This window comes from Rhinoderma darwinii, chromosome 13 (genome assembly GCF_050947455.1).
Source record: "Rhinoderma darwinii isolate aRhiDar2 chromosome 13, aRhiDar2.hap1, whole genome shotgun sequence".
NCBI classification, from domain to species: Eukaryota; Metazoa; Chordata; class Amphibia; order Anura; family Rhinodermatidae; genus Rhinoderma; species Rhinoderma darwinii.
This window is the reverse complement of record NC_134699.1, coordinates 8,571,165-8,598,350: the sequence shown is the minus strand read 5'-3', so window position 1 is coordinate 8,598,350 and position 27,186 is coordinate 8,571,165. Positions and strand designations below refer to the sequence as shown.

Genomic DNA, 27,186 nt, shown 5'->3' with positions numbered 1-27,186 from the left:
AGTAGTTATATTCTTGTATATAGGAGCAGTATTATAGTAGCTATATTCTTGTATACAGGAGCAGTATTATAGTAGTTGTATTCCTGTATATAGGAGCAGTATTATAGTAGTTTATATTCTTGTATATAGGAGGCAGTATTTTTGCACAAATCTGTTTTTCTGTGAGATTTCACTGCTGTTATGTACATTTGAATTTATATTTCTCTAAAAACACAAAGTAATAGACCAGCAGAAGTCATGGATTTGATATCAATAGGAATTTATTAGCAAATCTTTTTATACAATTAGATCCAATATGAAAATAGTTACATTCTAAAATCTACTGATATTACACGAGTGCATATATAAAAAAAAAAACGTTATCTTTTGTTGCAGACAACTACGAGAGTCCTTGGGGTCATTATATGGTACATATTAGGCCTTCTTCGCACGAATGTACAAGAATTTGTGCCGATTTCTCATGCATCTTTCTTTATTTATTTTTTTAAGCCAAAACCAGGAATGGAACCTAAACATTAGAACTCTATTAATGGCCTTCTAGGTCTGCTCTCCTGGATCCAACTCTGGATATGACTTAAAAAAAAAAAATCTATGCAATATCTGCACTGTGTAAACATGGCCTTAGGAGGATTCATCCACGTAATTAGCATGTGCCCAAGTTCAAGGAAACAACTATTCGCATGCATTAAAATGGGTTGACAGGGTATTTGGTTTCTTAAAGAGAATTCCGGAATATTTTTTGTTAATAGAAAGGGGTCCATCTTTTGCAACTACAATAAGCAACCCTCTCTACGTACACAGAGAGCCCACAGATATGTGCAATTTTTCATTTCCCCTTTGGTGGCGCTACTGGGGATTTGAATACTTTCTGGCTGAACCTTTTGTGATTTCTTGTACATTCTTGCCCGAGCAGGAAAAAACTAAAACAAGTCTGTGTAGCATGGAGAGGAAGTCTCGTATATAGCAAATACAAATTCAGGTGACAACTTGTGTATGTAGTAACGTGTTAATAAATGGTAGCCATGGTAGTAAAGGGGTAAGTGGTAATACACTAAGGGGGTGCCATAGGAATAGAAACAAAAAGGACGGACTAATTCGCCAATGTGGATATAGTTACTACAGTGGCTTGAAATCACAAGTGGCTCTAGGCTTTTTCATCAATCCTTGGTCAGGAAAGGTCTTCTATAGGATGCGCAGTAGTATATCCCTGTGGTCTGCACTTTTCGGACCCATTCTGCGGTCATCCGTATATTTGGTCTTGTATAATCTCGCAGTCCTCTGTGCACGGTGCTCGTACCTACACTGATATGTCACAGATGTCTTGGGTGCTCCAGTTCTCTTTCTAGCAATTTCCTATGAAGGTTCCTCATCTGAGCTTCAAGCTCTTTCACCTGAAAGAAAACACACAAAATGGAGTTCCCAACGGATGGACTTAAGATTTGCAGTTGGAATACCCCTTTATGACACAGAAGTGTCTGCTAGACACTGGAAGCAACACTAATGTTATCCCTGACCTGTTAGATCGTAAATGTGAAATAGCACATTAGACCTCCAAGTAGTAACTGTTGAGAAGGGAGCCCCCAGCGCCACCTAGTGGTGTCCACCCCTCATAATCTAGATACATAGACCCCTATATAAGGATGTACGAGCGCCTAGTTTGGATATCACTGATGTGATACTCTGAACTCACCTGGACCAGCCTACATAAGTTACGGCACAGGAGAAGGGACATAAGATAATACGGGGCCGGGGACTCCCTATTTGGTCACATGAAGAATAAAATATTGCACTATGATTTGATAAAATAGGACTATTGCCCCAATAAGATTGCTTGTGATCATCTGACAATCCGGTCATGTGATAATGACATTTTGTTTAGAGCGTCGCCCGGCAACTAGAGAATACCAGGTCACTGAATATGAATTAAGTGACCAGGTGGGTCACTGCGTGGGTGAATGAACATCATTTTTGTATTTTTCTAGTGCGGTCTCAACTATTTGGTACCAGTGCGACTTAGTGGGAACCAGGAGTCGGGGTTCCAACAAGACGGACACTCAAACTGAATTCTTGGTGCTGTGTGGTTTGTTTAATACCTATAAAAAGTTACCCAATGGAAATGGATGATAAAAGTGTTTGCACTTGGGTCTGCAGCAAATATTACAGTGTAAGGTGGGGCTCCTGTGGATTTCCAAGTTAAAGCGGCCACAGTGCAATGTAGAGCCTGAACCTCTTTAGTTCTGCCTGGAATCTTAATACTTTGCTGGTTCAACTTCTATTTGTTTCCAGTGTTGGAAGGGGAGGCTTCTTCCTATATAGAAAGTTATCAAAACAATCTACAATTTCCGATCAGGTCCGGATATATTTACATATACACAAACATCACAGACTATACACGTCCGTAGTTACAGAATAGACAGGAAGTTTCTCTCCGTGACTGTCATCACCTTGTTCTGCAATGTAGATATTGCGCTCTCCAGTCTGGGTACGTAATCTTCTGCCGAATAGTCATCGGGAAGATCCTGCAGTCTGTAATAATAATAATAATAATAATAATAATTATTCATTATTTATCTTCCATACAAAGTGCTGAATGCTGCCCTCGCCTCGCTCCCAAAACGCTACAGGCCCAGCTATAAAACAAGAAAGTCAGGATAATAGACTAGACCGTACACCAGATCAAGCTATATGGAAGCGCCCATTCCCGTGAGAAACCTTGAATGGGCCTACTAAGGGTAAGAAACACACAGGGCGGATACGCAACATAAAACTACACAGCGTATTAGTCCTGGAAGGCGCAGGGAATTCCACCCAAAAAAAAAACGCACCGAATTGCGCTGCACTTTTTCGGGAGGCGTGTCCGCCGCGGAAATACTGCAGGAAAAAAAAGGAGTTTATATTTGCCACCTACGTGTTGTCAGTGACACATCCCTCTGTTTGCGCAGCCCGGCCTCCTGGGATGATGCTTTAGTCCAGGTGATCGCTGCAGCAGTCACATGGGATGAAACGTCACCCCAGGAAGTCTGGCTGCGCTCAGGATTGCGTCGCTATGACTATGACCGTGGGTAAGTATAAACTTTATTTTATTTTTTTCCATCACTTGCAATTTTTGTGGCAGAATCTCAAGCGTTTCCGCCAAAGAAGTTGCAACACATGGCTCTTTGTTGCGGGTTTTACCTCCAAATTGAATTCAATGGAGAAAACCTGCAAAATAAGAGCAAACATTCTGCAACAGAAAATGACATGCTGCAGATTAAAAAAAATGCACCGCAGGTCAATTTATGAACGGTTTGAGTGGATTTTTTCCGCTGCGCGTGAATAAGATTGGTACAAATTTCACCCACACTGCTGTTACTGTGTTACACTGCGGATTTTACGCAGTTAAATCAGTTATGGAAAATCCGCAGTGCATACACCCAGTTGGTTCCTATAGTAAGAGTGCCATTCATTGTCCAAATAACTGCTATGCAGAACCTAAATAATTATACTAGACCGTGCCTGAGCAATACTGCTGTACAAGTGACGAAAAGTGCAAATATATATCTGCCATACCATACATGGTTGGCACCTTAAAGAGGCTCTGTCACCAGATTATAAATGCCCTGTCTCCTACATAATCTGATCGGCGCTGTAATGTAGATCACAGAAGTTGCTTTTATTTTGAAAAACGATAATTGTTGAGCACGTTATGAACAATTTTAGATTTATGCTAATTTGTTCTTAATGACCAACTGGACGTTTAACTCTTCACAAAGTGGGCGTTGTAAAGTGAAGTGTATGAGTCTGACCAATCAGTGTCATACACTTCTCTTCTCTACATTGCAGCCCAGCTTGTTACACCGCACAGCGTGATCTCACGAGATCACACTGACGGGATTTCCTCCCACAGGTCTTTCACCAGAGTGATGGAAGACTGAACAGACATCGCCTCCAGCCGCTGCAGATTCGGATAAATGTCCTGGCACGGCTGGAGGCGATGTCTGTTCACTCTTCCATCGCTCCGATTAAGAGCCTGTGGGAGGACGCCCCGTCACAGCATGATCTCGTGAGATCACGCTGTGCAGTGAAACAAGCTGGGCTGGAATGGAGAGAAGTGTATGACTCTGATTGGTCAGCGTCATACACTTCTCTTTACAACTCCCACTTAGTAAAAAGTTAAACGCCCAGTTGGTCATTAAGAATAAATTAGCATAAATCTAAAATTCTTTATAACTTGCTCAAAAATTATCGCTTTTCAAAATAAAAACCACTGCTGTGATCTACATTATAGCGCCAATCAGATTATGTTTGAGATATGGCACTTATCTGGTGACCGAGCCGCTTTAATAGGGCAGATTGCCTACTTTTCTTGCCTTGGAGGACCATGACTCACCTTAAATCCTCTGCACTGGATTGGTTTGGATTATCCGTAGAGTAACTGAACTGTTGGTGTCTTCGGCTTCGATATTGGAGAGAATGGGCATAGAATTGACCTTTGCTTCCACATTCTGCACCTAATTAGAAACAAAGAGGCAATAAGAACACAATAGACATTACATTTTTAGAATAATCTCAAGTGATGTATTCACGGCTACTTTGTTGCTCCATATACTATGCCAGGCTGTCTGAGCTCTCTCCAGCTCTGCTACGTCTTACAGAACAAACCCAGAGAACAATGAAAATATCAACCTCCTCCTACTCACCATCGCAGCACTCCTGCCAGAAACGTAGATCTAGCCCCGGGATGTCCTCACATTTCTGCATGCCATGGGGGAAGGAGGCAACATGGAAAACATCTTCCTGCACATGACCGATATTGTCCCCATTATCACAGAGGATCCGAGCCAGAGAGGTCTGCTTTATCTGGGTGAGTTGAGCTGGTGTGAAGACACCCGGATTACTATACCAGAATCTGCAGGAAGCACATTGAGGAGTTGAAATCCAAACATGTTGCTGAAAATGAAAGGACTTCAAGCTTAGAAACTATAAAACCCGAAAAATTTGGTCAGATAAAAAAACCCAGATATAAAAATCCTTGTACATAGGGGGCAGTATTATAGTAGTTATATTCCTGTATATAGGGGGCAGTATTATAGTAGTTATATTCTTGTATATAGGAGGCAGTATTATAGTAGTTATATTCTTGTATATAGGGGGCAGTATTATAGTAGTTATATTCTTGTATATAGGGGGCAGTATTATAGTAGTTATATTCTTGTATATAGGGGGCAGTATTATAGTAGTTATATTCTTGTATATAGGGGGCAGTATTATAGTAGTTATATTCCTGTATATAGGGGCAGTATTATAGTAGTTATATTCTTGTATATAGGGTGGCAGTATTATAGTAGTTATATTCTTGTATATAGGGGGCAGTATTATAGTAGTTATATTCTTGTATATAGGATCAGTATTATAGTATATTCTTGTATATAGGGGCAGTATTATAGTAGTTATATTCTTGTATATTGGGAGCAGTATTATAGTAGTTATGCTTGTATATAGGAGCAGTATTATAGTAGTTACATTCCTGTATATAGGGGGCAGTATTATAGTAGTTATATTCTTGTATATAGGGGCAGTATTATAGTAGTTATATTCTTGTATATTGGGAGCAGTATTATAGTAGTTATATGCTTGTATATAGGAGCAGTATTATAGTAGTTACATTCCTGTATATAGGGGGCAGTATTATAGTAGTTATATTCTTGTATATAGGGGCAGTATTATAGTAGTTATATTCTTGTATATAGGGGCAGTATTATAGTAGTTATATTCCTGTATATGGGGGCAGTATTATAGTAGTTATATTCTTGTATATAGGGGCAGTATTATAGTAGTTATATTCCTGTATATGGGGGCAGTATTATAGTAGGTATATTCTTGTATATAGGGGGCAGTATTATAGTAGTTATATTCTTGTATATAGGAGCAGTATTATAGTAGTTATATTCTTGTATATAGGGGGCAGTATTATAGTAGTTATATTGTTGTATATAGGGGGCAGTATTATAGAAGTTATATTGTTGTATATAGGGGCAGTATTATAGTAGTTATATTCTTGTATATAGGGGACAGTATTATAGTAGTTATATTCTTGTATATAGGAGCAGTATTATAGTAGTTATATTCTTGTTTATAGGAGCAGTATTATAGTAGTTATATTCTTGTATATAGGATCAGTATTATAGTAGTTATATTCTTGTATACATGAGCAGTATTATAGTAGTTATATTCTATATAGGAGCAGTATTATAGTAGTTATATTCTTGTATATAGGGGCAGTATTATAGTAGTTATATTCTTGTATATAGGAGCAGTATTATAGTAGTTATATTCTTGTATATAGGGGGCAGTATTATAGTAGTTATATTGTTGTATATAGGGGGCAGTATTATAGAAGTTATATTGTTGTATATAGGGGCAGTATTATAGTAGTTATATTCTTGTATATAGGGGCAGTATTATAGTAGTTATATTCTTGTATATAGGGGCAGTATTATAGTAGTTATATTCTTGTATATAGAGGGCAGTATTATAGTAGTTATATTCTTCTATATAGGGGCAGTATTATAGTAGTTATATTCTTGTATATAGGAGCAGTATTATAGTAGTTATATTCTTGTATATAGGGGCAGTATTATAGTAGTTACATTCTTGTATATAGGGGCAGTATTTTAGTAGTTACATTCTTGTATATAGGGGGCAGTATTATAGTAGTTACATTCTTGTATATAGGGGGCAGTATTATAGTAGTTATATTCTTGTACATAGGGGTATTATTATAGAAATATAAAAAATTCAATCTGTATACGCAAAACATAAGAATTAAGATCAATTTGTGAAAATGATCTTAAGAACATTTCGTTAATATCCCAATACTGCCATCATTGGAACATATATTTACCTATCTCCATCTCTGAGTCTTTTGAATTGGGTCACTAGTAGACACATTAATGTTGGTCCGAGGCGACTCCCTGGTACCAAATCCTCCACGATCAAGGCTGGGAAAAGGTCCACATTTTTAGGCGTCCCATACAAGCTAAAATTACACAACCCCTTTATTATCATGGTTAAACATAAAACTTCAAATTTAGATCTAATTTATTGGGCAACCACAAACTCAATACAAGGTAGCATAGAGCTTATAACGAAAAAGCAGATTTTGGGTACAACCTGTGACGGATTTAGATCATGTTTCCTAAAAGATCGAGAGTTATTGACCCCTTGTCACATTTTTAGAAACTAGGACCTAGTCTGAGACGCCTTTGAGTCATTTTGGGCCGCCCTCCTGCTGGTGTCTGGTGTTTATACAGTACAGAAATATAAAAGAGTATCCGGCACACCAATTTTAAAACAAAAAGGTATTTTAAATAAAAAAATACCTTTTGTTTCAAAATTGGTGTGCCGGATACTCTTTTATATTTATGTTTGGGTTGGGCCCCTATCCGTGCAAAACCTCACCCTTCCACGTATCTGGTGCTGTCTGAACCTATACACAAATTTATACAGTACAGACGATCTAAGTAAAGTGATTAGAAACGTATAGTCCAAGCAGTATTTACATATATGGAACACATTAACTGGCAGTAAAGGGAAGGGAATGATAAATGTTATCGGGGTCGCTGTAAGAGGATGTATAGTGCAATGCATATACTACTTTTGTGTTAACACGGCTACCGGAGGAGTAGGTATGGAAGCCTGGATACAGTCCACTCCTCCGGACGACCAGCCTGCCCTGCAGTACCATCCTAGACATAATAGCCATAATCCACACCCAGCCTAGACTGACCCACCTCCCGCTGTATCGCTACAGTAAGAAGTCACTAATTTTGACCCTTCCAGGCTTCCATGCCTAAACCTACAGCGGCCACGTTAATACAAAAGTGGTATATCCATTGCACTATACACACCGATCAAAACGTCCGATAAGTCATGGTTCCTGACCGCTGGCTGTATATATACGGCCAGCAGTTTAGGTCCTAAAAACCCGCACCATAGTGTATCTACAGCGCGGGTTTTAGCTGGCTGCCCGAGGGATCGGACCGCAAAATGTCAGATGCCCGGCATACTGTGACAGCTAGGGCCCCTGAAGAGAAGACAGAAGCCGCTTTCAGTGCTTCGGTCTTCTCTGATCGATTCTACAAAGCGCTCCAATGAGCGCGGTGTATAAAATCGCCACTGCCTGTATTGGTCCAGGTGATCATGTGACTGGAAGGCTGCTGCTTCTTAAAAAGTAAAATAAAGTGCAGATAAACTAATATACATAAAATACCAACCACAAAAAAACGTTCCCCATGCCAATCATTGTTGTAACACTAGCTCTGGCCCAATTACCCTAAAATAGTAATGTAATATCCATTTACTGTAGACTATGACTTAATAGTATTTTTTTTTACTATTTTTAAAACTATAAACCTGAAAAAAAAAAAGTCTAAAATAGCAAAAAGGGTGTGTGTGTGTGTGTGTGTGTGTGTGTGTGTGTGTGTTATATATATATATATACATACAAAAAAAACACAGCAACAATCACATCACTAGCCCAATAAATTTTCAGCATGTATTAGTTAAACGGTGTCTGGTCCTGAAGGCTCCTGAACTGGTTAAAAGTTTAGTTACCCTTTCAGTGTACCCAATTCCTTAGTTGTCGAGTCTAAAAAAACCGCCTTGGTGGCATAGAACAAAGTTTGTTTTGGCTTTGCCATTCGGAACTCTTAGAACTAGCGACAAATTTTACAGACATACCTTGTGGTCACCAGGGGCGTAACTGCAGCAGTTGCACCCAGGCACTGGCGCCTGAGGGAGCAAAAAAGGTACATCTGCCACAGAAGACACCAGTATTAAAATGGCACATGGCTGGTGGGCGCACAGGAGCTTCGAGTTACGCCTCTGGTGGCCACGTTTTAGATGCTTTACAGATCATTGTGGGTCTTCATACCCCCAAGCAAAAGCTAACTGGGTTTAGAAAAATGGAATCAGGAGGTCAAATACCGCACGTTAAAATCTCAGTCATGGTATGATTTAACTTTTTTCTTTTACAAGTTTGATCAAAAACGTTCTCACCTACGAAGCTTCTCTCTTATATCTTGATTCTTGATCTCATTTTTAAGGTCGTCAAAGTCCTGTGCTGATGTGAGATTGCAGAAAACCCGGTAGTCATTATAGGGAGGAATACCATGGTCTCGACCCCGTTGGATATTAATTGCAGCAAGATCCAAGGACACTGTATGTACAGCAGAGAACAGTTTTTCTGTGAGTTCCAAGTTCAGCAGCTCTGTGGGTTCCCTCATCTTTCCTGGTACCCCAAAAAGTCCCCGCAGCAATGGATCGATCCCTCCCTCCTGTATCAACCTGAAAGGACTGAAGAAAGCCTTGTGCAGTGGGAGGTGTCCATGCTCAATGGGTTGGAAGCTTTCATTCAATCGATAAAGAATAGGGTTAATTAACGTGTGCCCAAATCGGAAGGCAGCAGTGGCAAAGGCATTAAATATACCGCTATGGACGCTAGGATCGTAGCCTTTGTATTCACCCAACATGCTCATCCCAGTTTGTCCAAAGACTTTAGGAAGCCAATGTTCATAGGTGATGTGTTGCATCTGAGCACCTACTAATTTCCGGGATTCATGGTAGACCTTGTCCCCATTCCAGTGAGGGTTTAGTTTCAACAGATGTTCTGCAATACGATTATGTTCCCGAAACCAGAGCGTGTGCATGGAGGTGAGGCCAAGCTGTTCATTCGCTCGATGGTCTCCTGCAAGGAAGCACGGAACAGAACTTTCTCTTTCGTCCCTCATACACTCTGTCGGAGGTCCATGGGCAGAAGGCATCAAGTGCTTTCCTGAAGTAGCCACCACCACGCCAACTTTCAGCATACCCTTCTGATTACTAAGATCTCTTAGCTCCTGGGATTCTTGCTTTGTACTTCCATAAACGTTGGAGGCGTCCATGTAGGAGGTGAGCATATTTACCTGCTCTCGATAATAAGCAGAATCCATAAGAAGAGATGTCACGCCACTTCCACAGACTGGACTGGATCGGGCAAAGAACATGCATCGTCCACTGCTCCCACGAGGATCATTCTCCGGTATATTAATAGGAAAGCAAGGAGGATCATTAGTACAAACTTGGCTGCAAGGAGCGGAATCAGAAAATCTGGACATACTGAGGGCTGGGATAGTTTGGTCCAGATCATGGTCCAAGAATTGTCCCCATTGCATAAGCATGTGTGTGTACTGAGAATCTGGAGTAATAGTCTCTGAACCAATCATGGTTGTGGACACCAGACGAGGAAGAGGTAAAGGCAAGACCCCTGACTCTTCTAAGGCTCCAAGTCCACGTGGAAGATTAAAGCCGTTCTGGTAGGTGGGTTTTAGAAGACGCTGGAAGGCAGTGAGGGATGCCCCCCATGTTGGATGTTGTAGATTGTTACAGGTACCATCATGCATGCGATAATGTTGGTGAAAACAGATATCGGAGCAGTTCGGCGTCAGTCTGTGGGCAGAACAGCCGGACACATTGGCAATCATGCTAATATAGTGAGGGGAGACCAGTTCACTGTAGTGGTAGCCTGTAGAAACAAGTCATACAGATATCAGTAACCAGCCTATAGCCAACCAAGATGCTTTGTGGCAGTGGACCACATTCGACTCTCTGAAGACTGACCAAGCAATTTGGCAATGCTCAAGCACACAAAGCAATAAAAGTACCACAGCTTTCCAACTAGAAACTGTACCATATATCTATTTGGGGTAGGTGCTTTGTTTTTTCTTAGAGATTCTGAATCCCCTGTTTCCCAGTCAGAGACATAAAAGCTATGGGAAAATTTTGACAATTTTTTTTTTTTTATGTGGGTTAGTTGTGACATTAAAGTTACAGCAAGTTTCAGGCTGCAATCTTCCTTCCTTGATTAATTTTCAGAACCCCATATTTTAAACTTTGAAATTAGGAGCAGGTGGCAGATTCTGCTCATGTGGGTGTGTCCCTCGAAGTTAGAACTCACATCCATCATGTAGTACTGTTTGTCCAGGATGCTGCTACCTTCTCTAGCTGTCATGTATCAGCACAGCTTCATTCCTGTACTGCTTTCTTCTACAGCCCATGAGTGATCTCTTCTCTCTTGTGCTGACAGACACGGATGCTGAGGTGCAAAGTCTGTCGGGGGTGCTATACAGCCTGTGTGATCTGTACCCATGCAGACTGTCATGTCTGCTATCTTCACTCTGATACACCCTTTGTGCTCTGCCCCCCCTGAAGAATTGGATGCTTTCCTCCCTCTCCACACTCTGATCTGCCGTGTACAATCTCCCACCCTGCTGCTTTTTCTAACACTAACAGAAGGGAGATGGACCGATTTGTGTTGCGTCTCTTGGCTCCTATGTCAGAAGCAGCTGCACATCCAGTTACACAAATTCTACAGCAGTACAATGGTAGGACATTTTTAATTAATTCTATTTAGAAAGTGGCTTAATTTTGAATTTTGGAAGATAAGGAATAAAAAGAAATTATGTGCAAAGGTGTCCATAGTCTTTAAATGAAATTTGGGTTGCAACTGCCACTAGGTGGAAGCTTTTTATGAGTTTTAATAAAGGTTTTTGAATAAAAGTTATAAATAAGAAATAGACATGGCATGCTCAGGGGAGGACGATTTATATACTGGACCCGACCTTTCCAGTGTAATGGTTATAAAAGGGTATTAATTTGTACAACCATACTTTATTTATTTTTTAATCATATTTGCTGATGGTTTCCAATTTTAGACCAGGAGCCACTGCAAACGTTTTGTATTATTGGAGGATTTAATCACTCACTGGGTTAAAACTTTCTGAAGTCGCCACTTACTTGTAGTGTTAAGATCTTCTGTGAGTCCTTGCTGCACATGTTCTTCTATGAATTGCAGTGTCATTTCTAGGATTTCTGCCGCCCTTACCATTTCGATAGCTTGACTATCTCTGGGATAACGAGCAAGTGCCATAAGGTCGCTTGGAGATTTGGGGAGCCTGTGTTAAGAAATAAAAGAATGAGTTTTGCATAGACTTCAATTTTGTAACGATAGGACAGTCATTCAACACATTCAGCAGATATACCCGGACGTAAATCCCACAAACAGAAGATGAAAATTGGGAAATTAGTTAATTGTCCACTCGTTGAGATGCCTATGACGCAAGTCTCCTACCGGCTGAAAAGATGTCTGTGGGTGGCGTTAAAGCTGGTGTTGACGCTCTGTATAGCATCTCGTAAGGATATCTCCACGTAGACGTCACCAATGCGCACCATGTCTGACAGCAAACAGAGGTGACCATTATATGACAAGTCTCTTTTCAACCAATAGACCTATACGGATTTGACAGTGAAGAGATATAGACGCTCCTTGGGGCCTTAGACAACCTTACCTTGCGGCTGTACGTAGAGCTGTACTGACACAGAGCTCACCCACATTGAACTTGTAGCATGACACTCATACTGGCCCCCATCATGATGGCTGACCCTCAAAATCTGTAATGTCCCTGATTCCTGAATGATGTGCCTTCCATCATTTGGCAATTCCTCTCCTAATGGGAAAATAGTAGATTCACAAAGAAGAGCTCAATGATGAATCGTAATAACATATTCACATCCCAAAAAGTTTTTGAATATAAAAAAGTTGTAAGGTTCTTTCCGCCCCGCTCAACTAGTTATAGAACGAGACATTACAAGTAAGAGCGATGTTACATGTATGGCAGATCACCCACAAGTTGTACAGGCCATTGTAGGCCAAGCCATGGCCATGTTCTTCTGAATGTATTAGGTGGCATCCCCACTCTCCCCTGATGGCAGATGTCGGGGGAGAGAAGGATCTGGCATGTTGGAAACCAACATGCCCAATCTCTTTGTTTGCAAGGAGATAAGCTGATGACAGAGTCCTCAGGTAGCGGCTTTACTCACTTTTCCTATTGACCACATACGCGCATGTGTATATAGGGGGGGGGGGGGGAAGCTGTTGGCCCTTGGAGCGTTCGGCAAACAGCAATCTGAAACATACCATGTGATTTATACCCTGCCGTGAGCTGGCAATACTAAAACCTATGGCACGAAGCCCAAGCCAAGATCAGCTGAGATGGGCGCCGGGCCGGGACAGCAGTATTATACTGTAATATCAGTTACATGATTTATGAAGTACGATTGCACTTAGTACTTCTGTAGCATGGCACTCCTCTAGATATAGGGTCCGATGCGAAGGTTGCCCATACACACTTGCTTGGTGGATCCCACGGATTTTAATAAGACCCATCAAAAATCTAATATGGCACAACCAGACTGTCCCCCGATGTCTCCCGTTAATCCGACAGCTTTTCAATGTCTAGGAGGTCATCCCTAGCGTCAATGTCGTAGATATATAATCTGATTATTATAATGTTAGAAAAATAAAGATGGAAAAGGATGAGGGCATTACCTTGTTTAGTCCAGGTTATGACTGGAGCTGGTTGTCCACTAGCAAAACATGGAAATTTAGCATCCTGACCCTCGGTCAAGGTCTGGTCACTGGGAACCACCGTAAACTTCTGTACTTCTATTAGGATAAATCTGGTCAGTCATGTTACGCTGGCAGTAAAATAAGGTATTTTGTACTGTACCCAGTTAAATATAAAAAAAAAAAAAGTTTAAACAACCTAGAATTTTTTTTTGCATTATTGAAAAAAATAAAATAAAAAAAGACACCATAAAAAAAAAAAAAAAACACAAGAAATCACCTGGATAAAAATATCACTCAAACTGAAAGCAGTTGCCAACTAGAATCAAGAAATAAAAGAAGCAACGGCGAGGCGCGCGTTAGGCCTGCGGTCGCCACTGGTCTCTATACGTTTTTTTTACACCGCTACCATTGAGACTATGTAATAATTGGCTTTATCCCTTTTCAACCGATGCTTAATAGTTTCTTTGTACTTGTTATGATAATGGTTAGTGATCGCACTTTGAACAGGTCTATCTTAAGCGTATATTTATTGATTGCAGTCGGCAACTGCTTTCAGTGTGTGATTTTATATCAGTGATTTTTTTTTTACTGTGTCCTTGTACTTTTTGACATAATAAAGATAATGTAAGTTTAACGTACCCTGTTGTATTGTAACTTTTTGTAGATTATTGTGTTTGGGTTAAAGTGTAGCTAAACGTTCCACAAACTTCTGACGTCATAGTGACATGTCAGAAGTTTGTATTGGTGGGGGTCCCAGTACTGAGACCCCCCCTACCAATCGCTAGAACGAAGCAGCTAAAGCACTCGTGTGAGATCTCAGCCGCTTCGTGTCTGTTCGGCTTTTTCCAGAAATAAACGTATCGTGTACGGACTCCATACAAAGTCTATGCGCCCGAACTCCGATACATCGGCTTTCCGGAAAAATCAGAACAGAAACGAAGCAGCTGTGCGCTCATACGGGGCAAGAAGTAATGGCAAAGACATGATGTCCTCTACCTCATCCCTGGACACTCACTTTCTACTTCCATCGTCCAAATCCCACCCCTTTTTCAGCAGCAGTAAAGCAGTGATCACTAAGTGCCCCACCTCGGATAGCCGTTTAACCGGTAGGACTGTATGCATTCGGTTAGTTGCAGGGGAATTGGACGGTCCCTTTAATAATATAACAGTGTTAATCTGAAGCTACAGATATCCTTTTGCTTAATTTTACCTTGCACAATAATAGAAGCGGATGCCTGAATGGAGCCTTCGCTGTTGCTGGCGTGACACCAATACAGCCCCTTTTCGGAGAAGGTGACATTTTGGATGTACAGTCCTCCAGAACCGGTGATTGTGAAGCGTTCATTATTGGAGACCGGATCCCCGGTGTCTGTGGTCCATGTAATAAGTGGCTGGGGATCTCCGAAAACGCCACATTCAAGTGTTACGCTGCTGCCTACTAGGACCTCAGTGTTCTGGGGATGTATGATAAAAACCGGCTTTGCTGTGAAAAACAGACAGATCGTTAAAACATTGGAGAACGACTCTTCGAATTTTACCTATATCTGAGAAAGTTGGGTGACCAATATGGCAGCCACTAAAGTTCCTACAAGGGTGAGCTCACAGCTTTGAATGACAACCCTGACCATATACTATTCAGGGCTCTAGGAAAGTTGGGTGACAACATTTGTAGGAGCTCTAAGGCCAGATTCCCACAGGTCGGATACGCTGCATAAAAACTATGCAGCGTATCTGACCTGGAACCAGCAGCGCCTTGTTCGTAAAACCGCACCACATCCTAGTGCGGTTTTTCGGGCAGAACTTCCTCTGCAGAGAAAAAAAAAAAAGTTTATACTTACCCCCTCCCTCTCTTCTTCCTTACATCCGGCTTGTCGTCGCAGGCCATGTGATGCCGCAACCTGTGAATGGCTGCAGCGATCACATGGGATGAAACATCATCCCAGGAGGCCGGACTGCAGGAAGAAGCAGGGAGTTCTGGGTGAGTTTTTTTTTTTTTTCCACGAGGAACAAAAACGCAGCATAAATTGACACGCTGAGAATTTAAATTCCGCACCGCAGGTAAATTTATTAACGTTTACGCTGCGGTTTTTTTCCGCAGCGTGGGCAGGAGATTTTCTAAATCGAATCCACTTTGCTGCTACTGTAAATGCTGCAGAATTCCATTGCGGAAATTCCACAGCCTTTACGCTACGTGGGAACCCGGCCTAATAGTGACCATATTGATTGTCACCCAGCTTTCCCAGAAATAGATACAGACTAGAAAGAGTTTAGACACTGAACCGGTGATGCTCCTAGGCTTCAGTGCATGCTACTCACATCGGCTGCCGGAGTAACGCAGAATGGCCTGGTGTGTGCGCACCTCCCCCGCTATGTTTTTGGCCGCACATTGGTAAATTCCTTTATCAGATTCCTGCGTATTCTGGATCATCAAAGTCCCATCGTTTAAGAGATTCAGCCGTCCGTCATAACTTGTATCAATCTCATTGCTGTGAGGAAACCATATAAGACCGAGTATTAGGATTCAGGAATGATCAATAGTTCAGGTAAAAAAATAAAAATATACAGCTACAAATGGTCCTACAAAAGCTACCATTTAGTGCACAACACCCATGCCCAGACAGTACCACCATACACCGCTCAAGTAGTACAACACAGTATCATGCAGTGTCCAAATAATACCACCAAGTGCACAAATAACAGAACCACCAAGAGCCCCAATAATACCACAAACCATCCAATAATGCCACCAAGGACCCAAATACAACCACACAGTTCTTAAATAGTGGTGCCATACAGTACCCACATCGCATTACCAGGCAATGTCCAAATACCTCCGCACTGCACCAATACAACCAGAGGGCAAAAAAAACAGTACCATACAGTCCCTGAATGATAGCACCATATACTTCTGAATTACCCCCATACAGTGCACAGATAACAGTACCATAAAGTGCCTCAATCGTACCACCATATGCTGCAGAATCATCCAGCATCCAAACAATATCACCATGCAACTCAGATATAAATTCTATACGGTGCACAAACACCTATGCATTGTCTGAATAATAGCACCATACAGAGCCCAGAAGTACTATACATAGTGTGCAACTACCACCCTGCGGTGTCCTAATAATAATGCTGTCTTGGGGTTCTGCACGCTCCTGTCATCCGCACCTCAAAAACATCTCCGGAATCCGCATTTTCCTTACTTTGGTAACAGCCAAAACTCTGATTCATCCTCGTGTGGACTACTGTAACTCATTACGAATAGGTCTCTCCCTCTCCAATCTATCCTGAATGCAGCAGCCGGGGTCATTTATCTGACCAACCGCTACACCAATACCTCTACCCGTCACTGCACCGGACCGCTACACCAATGTCTCTACCCTGTGCCAGTCACTGCACCAGACCGCTACACCAATGTCTCTACCCTGTGCCGGTCACCGCACCAGACCGCTACACCAATGTCTCTACCCTGTGCCAGTCACTGCACCAGACCGCTACACCAATGTCTCTACCCTGTGCCAGTCACTGCACCAGACCGCTACACCAATGTCTCTACCCTGTGCCAGTCACAGCACTGGATGCCCATTCCCCTCAGAATTAAATACAAACGCATTACTCTTACCCACAAATCTCTCCACAGTGCTGCACCTCCTTACGTCTCCTCACTCATCTCTGTCTACCAACCTACCCATGCTCTACCTTCTGCCAATGACCTTAGATTAACATCTTCCATTATCCGAACCTCCCAGACTTCTCTTGTGCTGCACCAGTCCTCTGGATTGCGCTACCCTGGACATTCAGATTAATTCCCAACATTCAGTTTTAAGCGTGTCCTGAAAACACATCTTTTTAGAAAAGCCTACAATCTTCCCTAATCTGAATCCTTTACATCCCCCCTATTACATTAGTCATGAAAAGTTGACCCCTCATTCAGCAGTATCCCCCACACTCCTTGCACTTAATGTCTGTCACACACAGATACCGGCTGGTAACGGCTCACGCAGCTTTGTTACTACCCCCTATGTATAAATAAATGGAGGCCCATTATACTGAACAAGCACTTTTTACATTTTTATGTCTTCCCTATTTCCTGATAGATTGTAAGCTCTTGCGATCAGTGTCCTCACTCCCCGTTTGAAATGTTAACTATGTCTGATATGGTCTGTACACGCGCCCTCTGAAATATAAAACGGTGTGGAATATGTTGACAAAGATTATATTATTCTTTGTGTCCCGCCACATGACTGACTCACTTGTTATGTAGCCATACGATATCAGGTTTGGGGTTCCCTTCTGCCCGACAGGTGAAATAAACAGTGTTCCCGAGAATGACGTCCACATCTTTGGGTTCTGATAGAATACGAGGTACCTCTGAAAGGAAAAATTGTCCCCATCAACACCCTCAAGTGACCATTTCCCAAAGAACCACTAAGAAGCCGCCATATCAGTTCCCACATATCACCCACCTTACCACAGACCCAGAATGGTAAAAGAAGACATTATTTTGTGTTACATAGTCATTGCTACCTGTCCTAATACTGTTCTGCCTGTGTGTCAGTCTTCACTTCAGTTCTGACATTCTATTCATTAACCAACAAGCTCAGGAGGAAACATTCTATAGGTATATCCTTTAATATATATTAAAATCTGATAACTAACCGCAGCTAAATTGGTCATCGGACAATAAGCTCACTGACGTTCCTCGCAGATGGGCAGGGTGTTCGCACGTAGCGGCGGTGTGCGTGCTGCTCCTCTCTGTGAACGTACGGAGAAGATCCACCAGCCACATCAGCTCACAATCACAGAACAGGGGATTGGAATCGAGGCGTCTGTCCACATAGAAGAGTCAGGAGCTAATGAGCTTCTCATCACATCAATAACAAGTAGTTAAGAGACATCAGCATCAATCTAACACTTACAAACGCGTCAGAGACGGAAGCTTGGAGAAGGCTCCTGGCTGGATCCGGGTGATGCGGTTATTGTGCAAGAATCTGCAAGGAAAGAATAAAAGTGGTTCACTGTCCGCAAGCAGAGATCTTGAAAATGGTATAGAATAGAAACATTACATTAGAAAGTTGCAAAACATTCCATTCTACAAGAACGCTTTTAACAGACTAAAATGGCTGATAACAGGGAGCAAAAGATTGTTCTCTGCATATGCCGTTTCAGTGACTACATAGACTGCGGGTTTCGTGTTCCTTTAACCCCTTAACGACCGGCCTATTTTAAACCTTAATGACCCAGTTATTTTTTGCGTTTTTCCATCGTCTCATTCCAAGAGCTATAACTTTTATTTTTACGTCGACATAGCTGTATAGGGTCTTGTTTTTTGTGGGACCAGTTGTATTTTTTAATAGCACCATTTTGGGGGACATATTATTTATTGATTAACTTTTATTAACTTTTTTGGGGGGGGTAATGGAAAAAAAAAAAAATTTCGCCACTCTTTTTGCCTCTTAGATTTACGCCGTTTACTGCGTGGTATAAATAACACTGACTTTATTCGGTGGGTCATTATGATTGCGGCGATACCAAATTTGTATAGTTTTTGTATGTTTTAGCACTTTTACACAGTAAAAAAACTTTTTTTTCAAAATTATTTGTTTTTGTGTCGCCATGTTTTAAGAGCCATAATGTTTTATTTTTCCGCCGATGCAGCTGCATGAGGGCTTGTTTTTTATGGGACGACATCTGGTTTTTATTGGTACCATTTTGGAGTAAATGCGACTTTTTGATCACTTTTTATCAATTTTTTTTTGAAGGAAGGAAGAACAGAAAACCGCAATTCTGACATTGTTTTTTAAGGTGTTCACCGTGCGGATTAAATAATCGCTTTATAGGTGGGGTCGTTACGGAAGCGGCGATACCAAAATATGTGTAATGTTAATATTTTTTTTATATTAAAGTATATTATAAAAGGAAAAAGTGGGTTTTTTATTTGGGATTTTTATTTATTTACTTTATTAAACTTTTTGATAACTTTATTTTTAGTCCCACTAGAGGACTTCACCATACGATCTTCTGTTCGCTTTTATAATATACTGCAATACTTCCGTATTGCAGCATATTATTGCCTGTCAGTGCAAAACTGACAGGCACCTGCTAGGTCATGCCTCAGACTTAGCAGGCATCCACTACAGGTAGACTTGGGGGCCATTGTTAGGCCCCCGGCTGCCATAGAAGCCATTGGCACTCTGCGATTGCAATTGCAGGGTGCCGATGGGGTGAGAGGGAGCTCCCTCCCTCCAAAATCTCTTAGATAGGTCGCTCGTTATTGAGCGCCACATCTAAGGGGGTTAAACGGGCGAGATCGATGTTAAAATCGATCCGGCCCGTTATTGCAGGTGTCCGGCTGTCTTAAGACTGCACGACACCCGCTTTAACCGGTACAAGTCACCCATGCCGGGCTTATGTCACAGCGCCGTGAAAAGGTGGTGCTCTGGCATAAGCACCCCTAAATGGATGCCATGAAAAGGCTTATTGGCGGTCGTTAAGGGGTTAACTTGTGATGGTAATAGGGTGGTCTTCTATGTGGCATGGAAATTATTGGAGGGTCCACCAGCTTTACTGAATATGGTCCCATCTAATTTTATCATTGCACACACAGGCCTGAGAATATTCATGAATTAAAGGAAGACTCCAGGCAGAACGGTGTCATGTCTAGTGCAGGGCCTGAGGAGGCGGAGCACGACACGGGAATGCATAGAGTGCCAAAAAGAGTCTGTGTGTCATGCTCCGCCCCCTCAGGCCCGGTATTATGTATAGCACAGCATTTCAGTCCTGTCTCGAAGGAAGACCAAAAAAAAAAGTGATGGATCCTAGCAGCAAGTGACCAACTGCAAAAACGGGGTTGTATTCTGCGGGGCCTCCCAGGGCCCCATTTATGTGCTAGAGCCTGGGTCCACCAAAGCATCCTCTGGTGGGTTGTTGTAGCCTTAAGGGGCAGTCAACATCTCACTTACAGCCTCTCCAGTTTAGGCAGATCTCCGAACATCTCCGCATCGAGAGTCTCCAGGTTATTGAAGTGAAGATACCTAGTGCAGGGGAAAAACGAGAACCAAAAAAACATACCTTAGAAATGTAAAATACGCATTCAGACCAGGAGTCAGGAGGTGACGCACTCTGTCCACGAGGGGAGATAACTGAGGCGACCGGTCACAGAACAGGTTGTTAGATACTCACAGCTGCTCCAGTGCGGGGAGTCCATGGAGCGCGTTCCTATGTACACTGCGGATGTCATTCTTATAAAGATAACTGCAAGGAAAGAAAGTGATCAAAACCTGCGGAGATTCCTCTACAAGGACGGAGATGGAAAGAAGGTGCAGGAAGTGAGAAGAAAGCTCCACCACAAAGGATCGGCTATATATATATATATATATATATACACACGAGACCAGTGCGGTCAGGGAGCAGCACATTTGGCCGACTTTTCTGAACTCACAGATGTTTGAGACTGTCCAGCGCTTGAAATGATCTCTGTGAAATCTTTCGGATTTGATTGTTGTTCAGTAATCTGCAAAGACAGAGGATGAGTTCACACGACGGTCGTCACCTCTATGAGCACCAGAGACATAAGGAGGGTCTTACAAGGTGTGGAGGTTCGTCAACTTCTGGAGAGCGTCAGAATTGATCTCTCGGATCCGGTTGAAGCGCAGATCACTATAGGGACAAAGAGGACAATGTGTAATTTTTATATTGTGGCTTCTTCTCCAGTCACTTCTAGAGCTGCATTCAGAAGCCTGCTGGCTACCACTTGGAACTGGTCATCACTGAGCTAACAGACACAAACATAATAACTTTGTATTGTGGGAGATGTAGGGTTGTTTACGTCAGACTACTCTACAGCGTCTGGTGTAACATTACATCTCCCATCATGTAACACAGCAAAACTTGCCCAACCAGCGGTGGGCAAAGGGAAATGGGGCTGCAACAAAGTGGAGACCGAACAGGAAGCCCGTTGAATTTTGAATGCAGCCCTGGATGCAATTGGAGACAGATGCCGGATGAATTTTGAATGCTGCTCTGCATGTGATTGGAGAAGACGACAACATAACACCACAAGTTTAGTAAAGTAGACAAACCAGATGTCAGTATAAAAGAGTACTATTGGAGGTTGAACCTTCTACGTGGTTGTAGCGTCTCTGCCATGGATGTAAAACCAGCCCCATAAAATCACATCATCATTAAAGAACATCTAGAGACTATAGCAGGGAACATCAGTAAAGTTTCTGGATTATCTGCCCAATCTTCAAGTGATTCAGTTGTTCCTGGAACGTGGCTGAGACAAATTTGTGATCATCAATGGTCGCCTCATTGTGTACGGATGGGACCATGACATCACCGATAAAGAACTGCACTCTGTGCCCTTCATGACAAACGCTACATCCAGAGGGTCTATACATAAATACGGTCACTGTCAATTAGAGATTTTAGCTCTAACCAACCAATCCCAGGGGGACGGCCAGCAGCACATTACTCGATGAGTGCAAGATAAGAGATAACAGGCTATTTAGGATCGGAGCAATACCAAGCACTGCCAGCAGAGGGCTTATACAATAGGGCACCCAGCACAGGTAATGCCCAGGATAACACCACTAGCGACAACCTCCATCATTTTCAGCAAATGCTGGATTGCCCTGATTTCAGTCATGTAGGTAAGCACCCTACAAATGCATTAGTCAAAGTGAAGACCAGACGTAGAAGAGCCCAGTTTGTCATGTGGAGTTTTTCACTAAACTATGTAGCATGATCTGCTGACAATATGATGTCTATGGGGACTGGTTGATGCAAGGGTGGATCATCATCGGACGGCCGCCCCAAATACAATGCGTTTTTGCTGCGAATCGTGGCAAAACTGCATTGTTTATGTCCTGTTAATTACCTGCAGCCATAAAGACGGAGGTGAGCTGTGAGGCAAGTATAAGGCCCCATGCACACGACCTTGCCCGCAATCATGGTCCGCGATTGCGGGCACGGCCGGCCGCCGACTGATAGCCGCATTTTCGGGCCGTGCTCCCATACAAAGTATGGGAGCACGGCCCGCAAAATGCAAAAGAACGGACATGTTCCATAATTCCCGGAACATTTCCACGGCACAGACACCCTTCCGTAGTGCTACAGAAAGGTGTCAGTGTTCAATGAAAGTGAATGGCTCCATTTTTGCGGACCGCAATTGCGGTCCGCAAAAACGGAGGTTTTTTACGGTCGTGTGCATGGGGCCTAAGGGGATCATTGATTTGTTTAAGGGGTCTGTATTTAGGGTGTCTGGTCTGGGGTCTGTATTTAGAATGTCTGTTTAGTGGGTCTGGTCTGTCGTCTGTATTCAAGGAGTGTGGTCTGGGGTCTGTATATTTAGGGGGTCTGGCCTGGGGGCTGTATAGTTAAGTGGTCTGGTCTTTGTATTAGTTTATGGGGTCTGTATTTAGGGGGCCTGGTCTGGGGTCTATATTAGTTTAGGGAGTCAGGTCTGGGGTAATTATTAGTTTAGGGGGTCTGGTCAGAAGTCTGTATTTAGGCCACTTGTTCTGGGGTCTGTATTTGCTTAGAGGGGTCTGGTCTGGGGACGGCAATAGTTTAGGAGGTCTGGTGTTTGTATGTATTCTAATTTATTAGTCTGAGTAAAAGGGGCTTTCCGGGCACATCAATAGGTTATCAGTAAGAAAAACCGTTCCGTGCCCAGACTACCCCTTTGATGTATGGTCCTGGGCCTTAGATTCTAAATTTTTGTCTATCTAGAGGGGCTGGAAATAGCTACAGAAGCGAGGAGCAAGGATGTCTCATCAGGAGAAGTCGCCATAACTGTCTGTGTCAGATGGAGAAGAAAAGAGAACGACTCCCATCAGAGAAGACGTCACTTGTGAGTCACTGGATCTATAGAGGATCTGTCCCCTCTCCGGACATGTCTGTTGAAGGAAATCCTTGTATTCCACATTGTCTTTGTGTACCCAGGACTAATAGACAAATGTGTTACCATTCCCATTGTAAGGAGGAAGTGTCCCTACATTGTGATACTGTCAGTATGTAGGGCCACAGCCCCTTGACAAAAGGAATCGGAACACCCATTTGTCAATTCTCGCACAAAGGTGGTGCTCACTATACACAAGGCAGAGCGGCGGTGGGGCAGGGGGGCCCAAGTTTGTGGAGCAGCCCAGGGCCTAAGGTCTACTTAATCCTCCACTGTGTTGATGGTTCCCCAACCTTTACTGTCTATGCTATTTCCCTTGAAGATAAGCAGCTGCCTGTCACCACTTATCTCCCTCTATTGAAACAACACGCACTATAATGAACAGCTTAGCTGCCAACTATAGCAAGTCTATGGCCAGCTTAGAACGGTTGTCACACCCTGATAACCACCATCTATAATGTCCAGCTAAGGACTTCATGGGGGGGGGGGGGGGGCGCGCGTGTCCACTGTTTGGGACTCCCTTCTCCTGTTATTTGTTGGGGCAGTACCCCCTGGAGGACTCAGCTGTGTAATACTACATTTCCCCGGCAGAGGACACATGTGGCTGTCTGTAGCTTCCCCTGTGTTCTGTGCAGAGCCATTTGACAAAAAAAACAAACTCTGGAAACAGCTGCCTCCGATAGGTCCAAATTTTTTTCTAATGGCATCTGTACAGATCACTGTATAAACCTGTGGTTGTCAAAATTCCTCTATACAAAAAAAGGGCATGCTGGAACCTGTAGTGCCACATCAGCTGTAGAACGCCATGTTCTACAGCTGCTATGGCAGCGCTAGTTACACGTCAGGCTGTTGGAGAGTATATGTAAATCACATTGGCTCCATCTCAACAAGAATTTCAAGTGACGGAACGCACATTTCCAGCCGCCTTACATCATACATTCTTCTACATACTTGGCCTCAGGACACAAAACAAGCAAGTCCAATGTCAGTGGGCGTCTGTATGTAATCAGGATCACTGGGCAAAGACGACAACCAGTGGGAATTCAGGGGCCATACCGCACGTTTCTACACTTTATAGATCTGGAGAGAGAGGAGTCAGGATGCAGGTGCCGGAGAACACAACAATACAGATATAAAAATAGATATTAGGATGACAATGTGAGAATCCAAGTTCTGGAGATGGGAATGAGGGTTAGGTATACAGGGCAAGGTTAAAGAGCCATTTCACTCACAAGGAACCTGCAAACAAGAACTACTAGAATACTGCCCCCTATATACAAGAATATAACTACTATAATACTGCCTCCTATATACAAGAATATAACTACTATATTACTGCCCCTATATACAGGAATATAACTACTATAATACTGCCCCCTATATACAATATTATAACTACTATAATACTGCCCCCTATATACAAGAATATAACTACTATAATACTGCTCACTATATACAAGAATATAACTCCTATAAGACTGCTCTCTATATACAAGAATATAACTACTATAATACTGCCCCCTATATACAAGAATATAACTACTATAATACTGCTCCCTATATACAAGAATATAACTACTATAATACTGCCCCCTATATACAAGAATATAACTACTATAATAGTGCCCCCTATATACAAGAAAATAACTACTATAATAGTGCCCCCTATATACAAGAATATAACTACTATAATACTGCCCCTATATACAAGAATATAACTACTATAATACTGCCCCTATATACAAGAATATAACTACTATAATACTGCTCCTATATACAAGAATATAACTACTATAATACTGCCCCCTATATACAAGAATATAACTACTATAATACTGCTCCTATATACAAGAATATAACTACTATAATACTGCCCCTATATACAAGAATATAACTACTATAATACTGACCCTATATACAAGAATATAACTACTATAATACTGCCCCCTATATACAAGAATATAACTACTATAATACTGCCTCCTATATACAAGAATATAACTACTATATTACTGCCCCTATATACAGGAATATAACTACTATAATACTGCCCCCTATATACAGGAATATAACTACTATAATACTGCCCCCTATATACAATATTATAACTACTATAATACTGCCCCCTATATACAAGAATATAACTACTATAATACTGCTCACTATATACAAGAATATAACTCCTATAAGACTGCTCTCTATATACAAGAATATAACTACTATAATACTGCCCCCTATATACAAGAATATAACTACTATAATAGTGCCCCCTATATACAAGAAAATAACTACTATAATAGTGCCCCCTATATACAAGAATATAACTACTATAATACTGCCCCTATATACAAGAATATAACTACTATAATACTGCCCCTATATACAAGAATATAACTACTATAATACTGCTCCTATATACAAGAATATAACTACTATAATACTGCCCCCTATATACAAGAATATAACTACTATAATACTGCCCCCTATATACAAGAATATAACTACTATAATACTGCTCCTATATACAAGAATATAACTACTATAATACTGCCCTCTATATACAAGAATATAACTACTATAATACTGCCTCTATATACAAGAATATAACTACTATAATACTGCCCCCTATATACAAGAATATAACTACTATAATACTGCCCCTATATACAAGAATATAACTACTATAAGGGTATGTGCACACACACTAATTACATCCGTAATTGATGGACGTATTTCGGCCGCAAGTACCGGACCGAACACAGTGCAAGGAGCCGGGCTCCTAGCATCATAGTTATGTACGATGCTAGGAGTCCCTGCCTCTCCGTGGAACTACTGTCCCGTACTGAAAACATGATTACAGTACGGGACAGTTGTCCTGCAGCGAGGCAGGGACTCCTAGCATCGTACATAAGTATGATGCTAGGAGCCCGGCTCCCTGCACTGTGTTCGGTCCGGGACTTGCGGCCGAAATACATCCGTCAATTACGGACGTAATTAGTGTGTGTGCACATACCCTAATACTGCCCCCTATATACAAGAATATAACTACTATAATACTGCCCCTATATACAAGAACTTAACCGCATCATTCTTGTATTTCCTGGGAAGTATTATGGTGGTCACACAGGACATATATAATCTTGTGTTATAGGTTATATAGAACAGATCTCCTATAGATACACAACTTTATTAGTATTCATGTTAGGACTTACAGTACAGTGGTCTGGGCAGGGACATCAGGGATTGAATCCAGCATCAAATGCATGCACCTGACAGTGGTCCGAAAGCACAAGCACCGGCTGGGACATGCTGCCCCCTGCTGGAGTGGCAAAAGCAAAAGCAGAAATCCATATAATCCCCACTGCATGTTCACAACTGTGTGTAGTCCCAAGGTCTGATCAGCAAGGAGTAGACAGCCTTCCAAAGCCTCTGTAGGAGGGAGCGGAGAACATGTGTTTCTTGTTAATATCACTCACACCCCTCTGCCCAAACACATGTTCCCTCCTGTGTTCTATGGAGATCTTCATACTCCAAATTGCCTTTGGACGGATGTCAAGTCATTTACTAAGACTGTCAAGCAGACCTCCCGCTTACAAGAGGGGAGGGGGGGGCGGCGGATGGGGTTTTCTGCTTTACATTAGGTGTTGATGCACCTGGAATAAAATAGGGTTCACTTTCTCAGTAATACTGAACCCCCTCTCTCTCCAGTCACTTTTATCCTTGAAAGTCATACAAACATAAGAGATACATGTCGCCTGCTTAGGTGCTTTGCCCACTTATGGTGCTGCTGCAATTTCTGGTTCAAGGTGGGGGGGGGGGGGGGGTGAATGTCAGGTGCGCATTGAATCCT

General features: G+C 42.1%; 1 protein-coding gene across 1 annotated transcript in view; it reads right to left on the bottom strand.

Annotated features, from left to right (window-relative positions):
* Positions 1-327: 327 nt before the first annotated feature.
* Positions 328-27,186, bottom strand: part of LOC142666239 (peroxidasin homolog) — a 28,214-nt gene continuing 1,355 nt past the window's right edge. The window contains exons 3-19 of the mRNA XM_075846228.1: positions 21,020-21,091; positions 20,395-20,466; positions 18,352-18,423; positions 18,092-18,261; positions 17,686-17,803; positions 15,743-15,912; positions 14,637-14,909; positions 13,406-13,522; positions 12,366-12,524; positions 12,149-12,251; positions 11,815-11,972; positions 9,040-10,543; positions 6,884-7,018; positions 4,680-4,888; positions 4,370-4,490; positions 2,445-2,526; positions 328-1,391 (exon numbers count right to left, since the gene is read on the bottom strand). Coding sequence (XP_075702343.1) covers positions 1,311-1,391; positions 2,445-2,526; positions 4,370-4,490; positions 4,680-4,888; positions 6,884-7,018; positions 9,040-10,543; positions 11,815-11,972; positions 12,149-12,251; positions 12,366-12,524; positions 13,406-13,522; positions 14,637-14,909; positions 15,743-15,912; positions 17,686-17,803; positions 18,092-18,261; positions 18,352-18,423; positions 20,395-20,466; positions 21,020-21,091 — 3,616 coding nt within the window. The 3' untranslated portion in view covers positions 328-1,310. The remainder of the gene's footprint in view (positions 1,392-2,444; positions 2,527-4,369; positions 4,491-4,679; positions 4,889-6,883; positions 7,019-9,039; positions 10,544-11,814; positions 11,973-12,148; positions 12,252-12,365; positions 12,525-13,405; positions 13,523-14,636; positions 14,910-15,742; positions 15,913-17,685; positions 17,804-18,091; positions 18,262-18,351; positions 18,424-20,394; positions 20,467-21,019; positions 21,092-27,186) is intronic.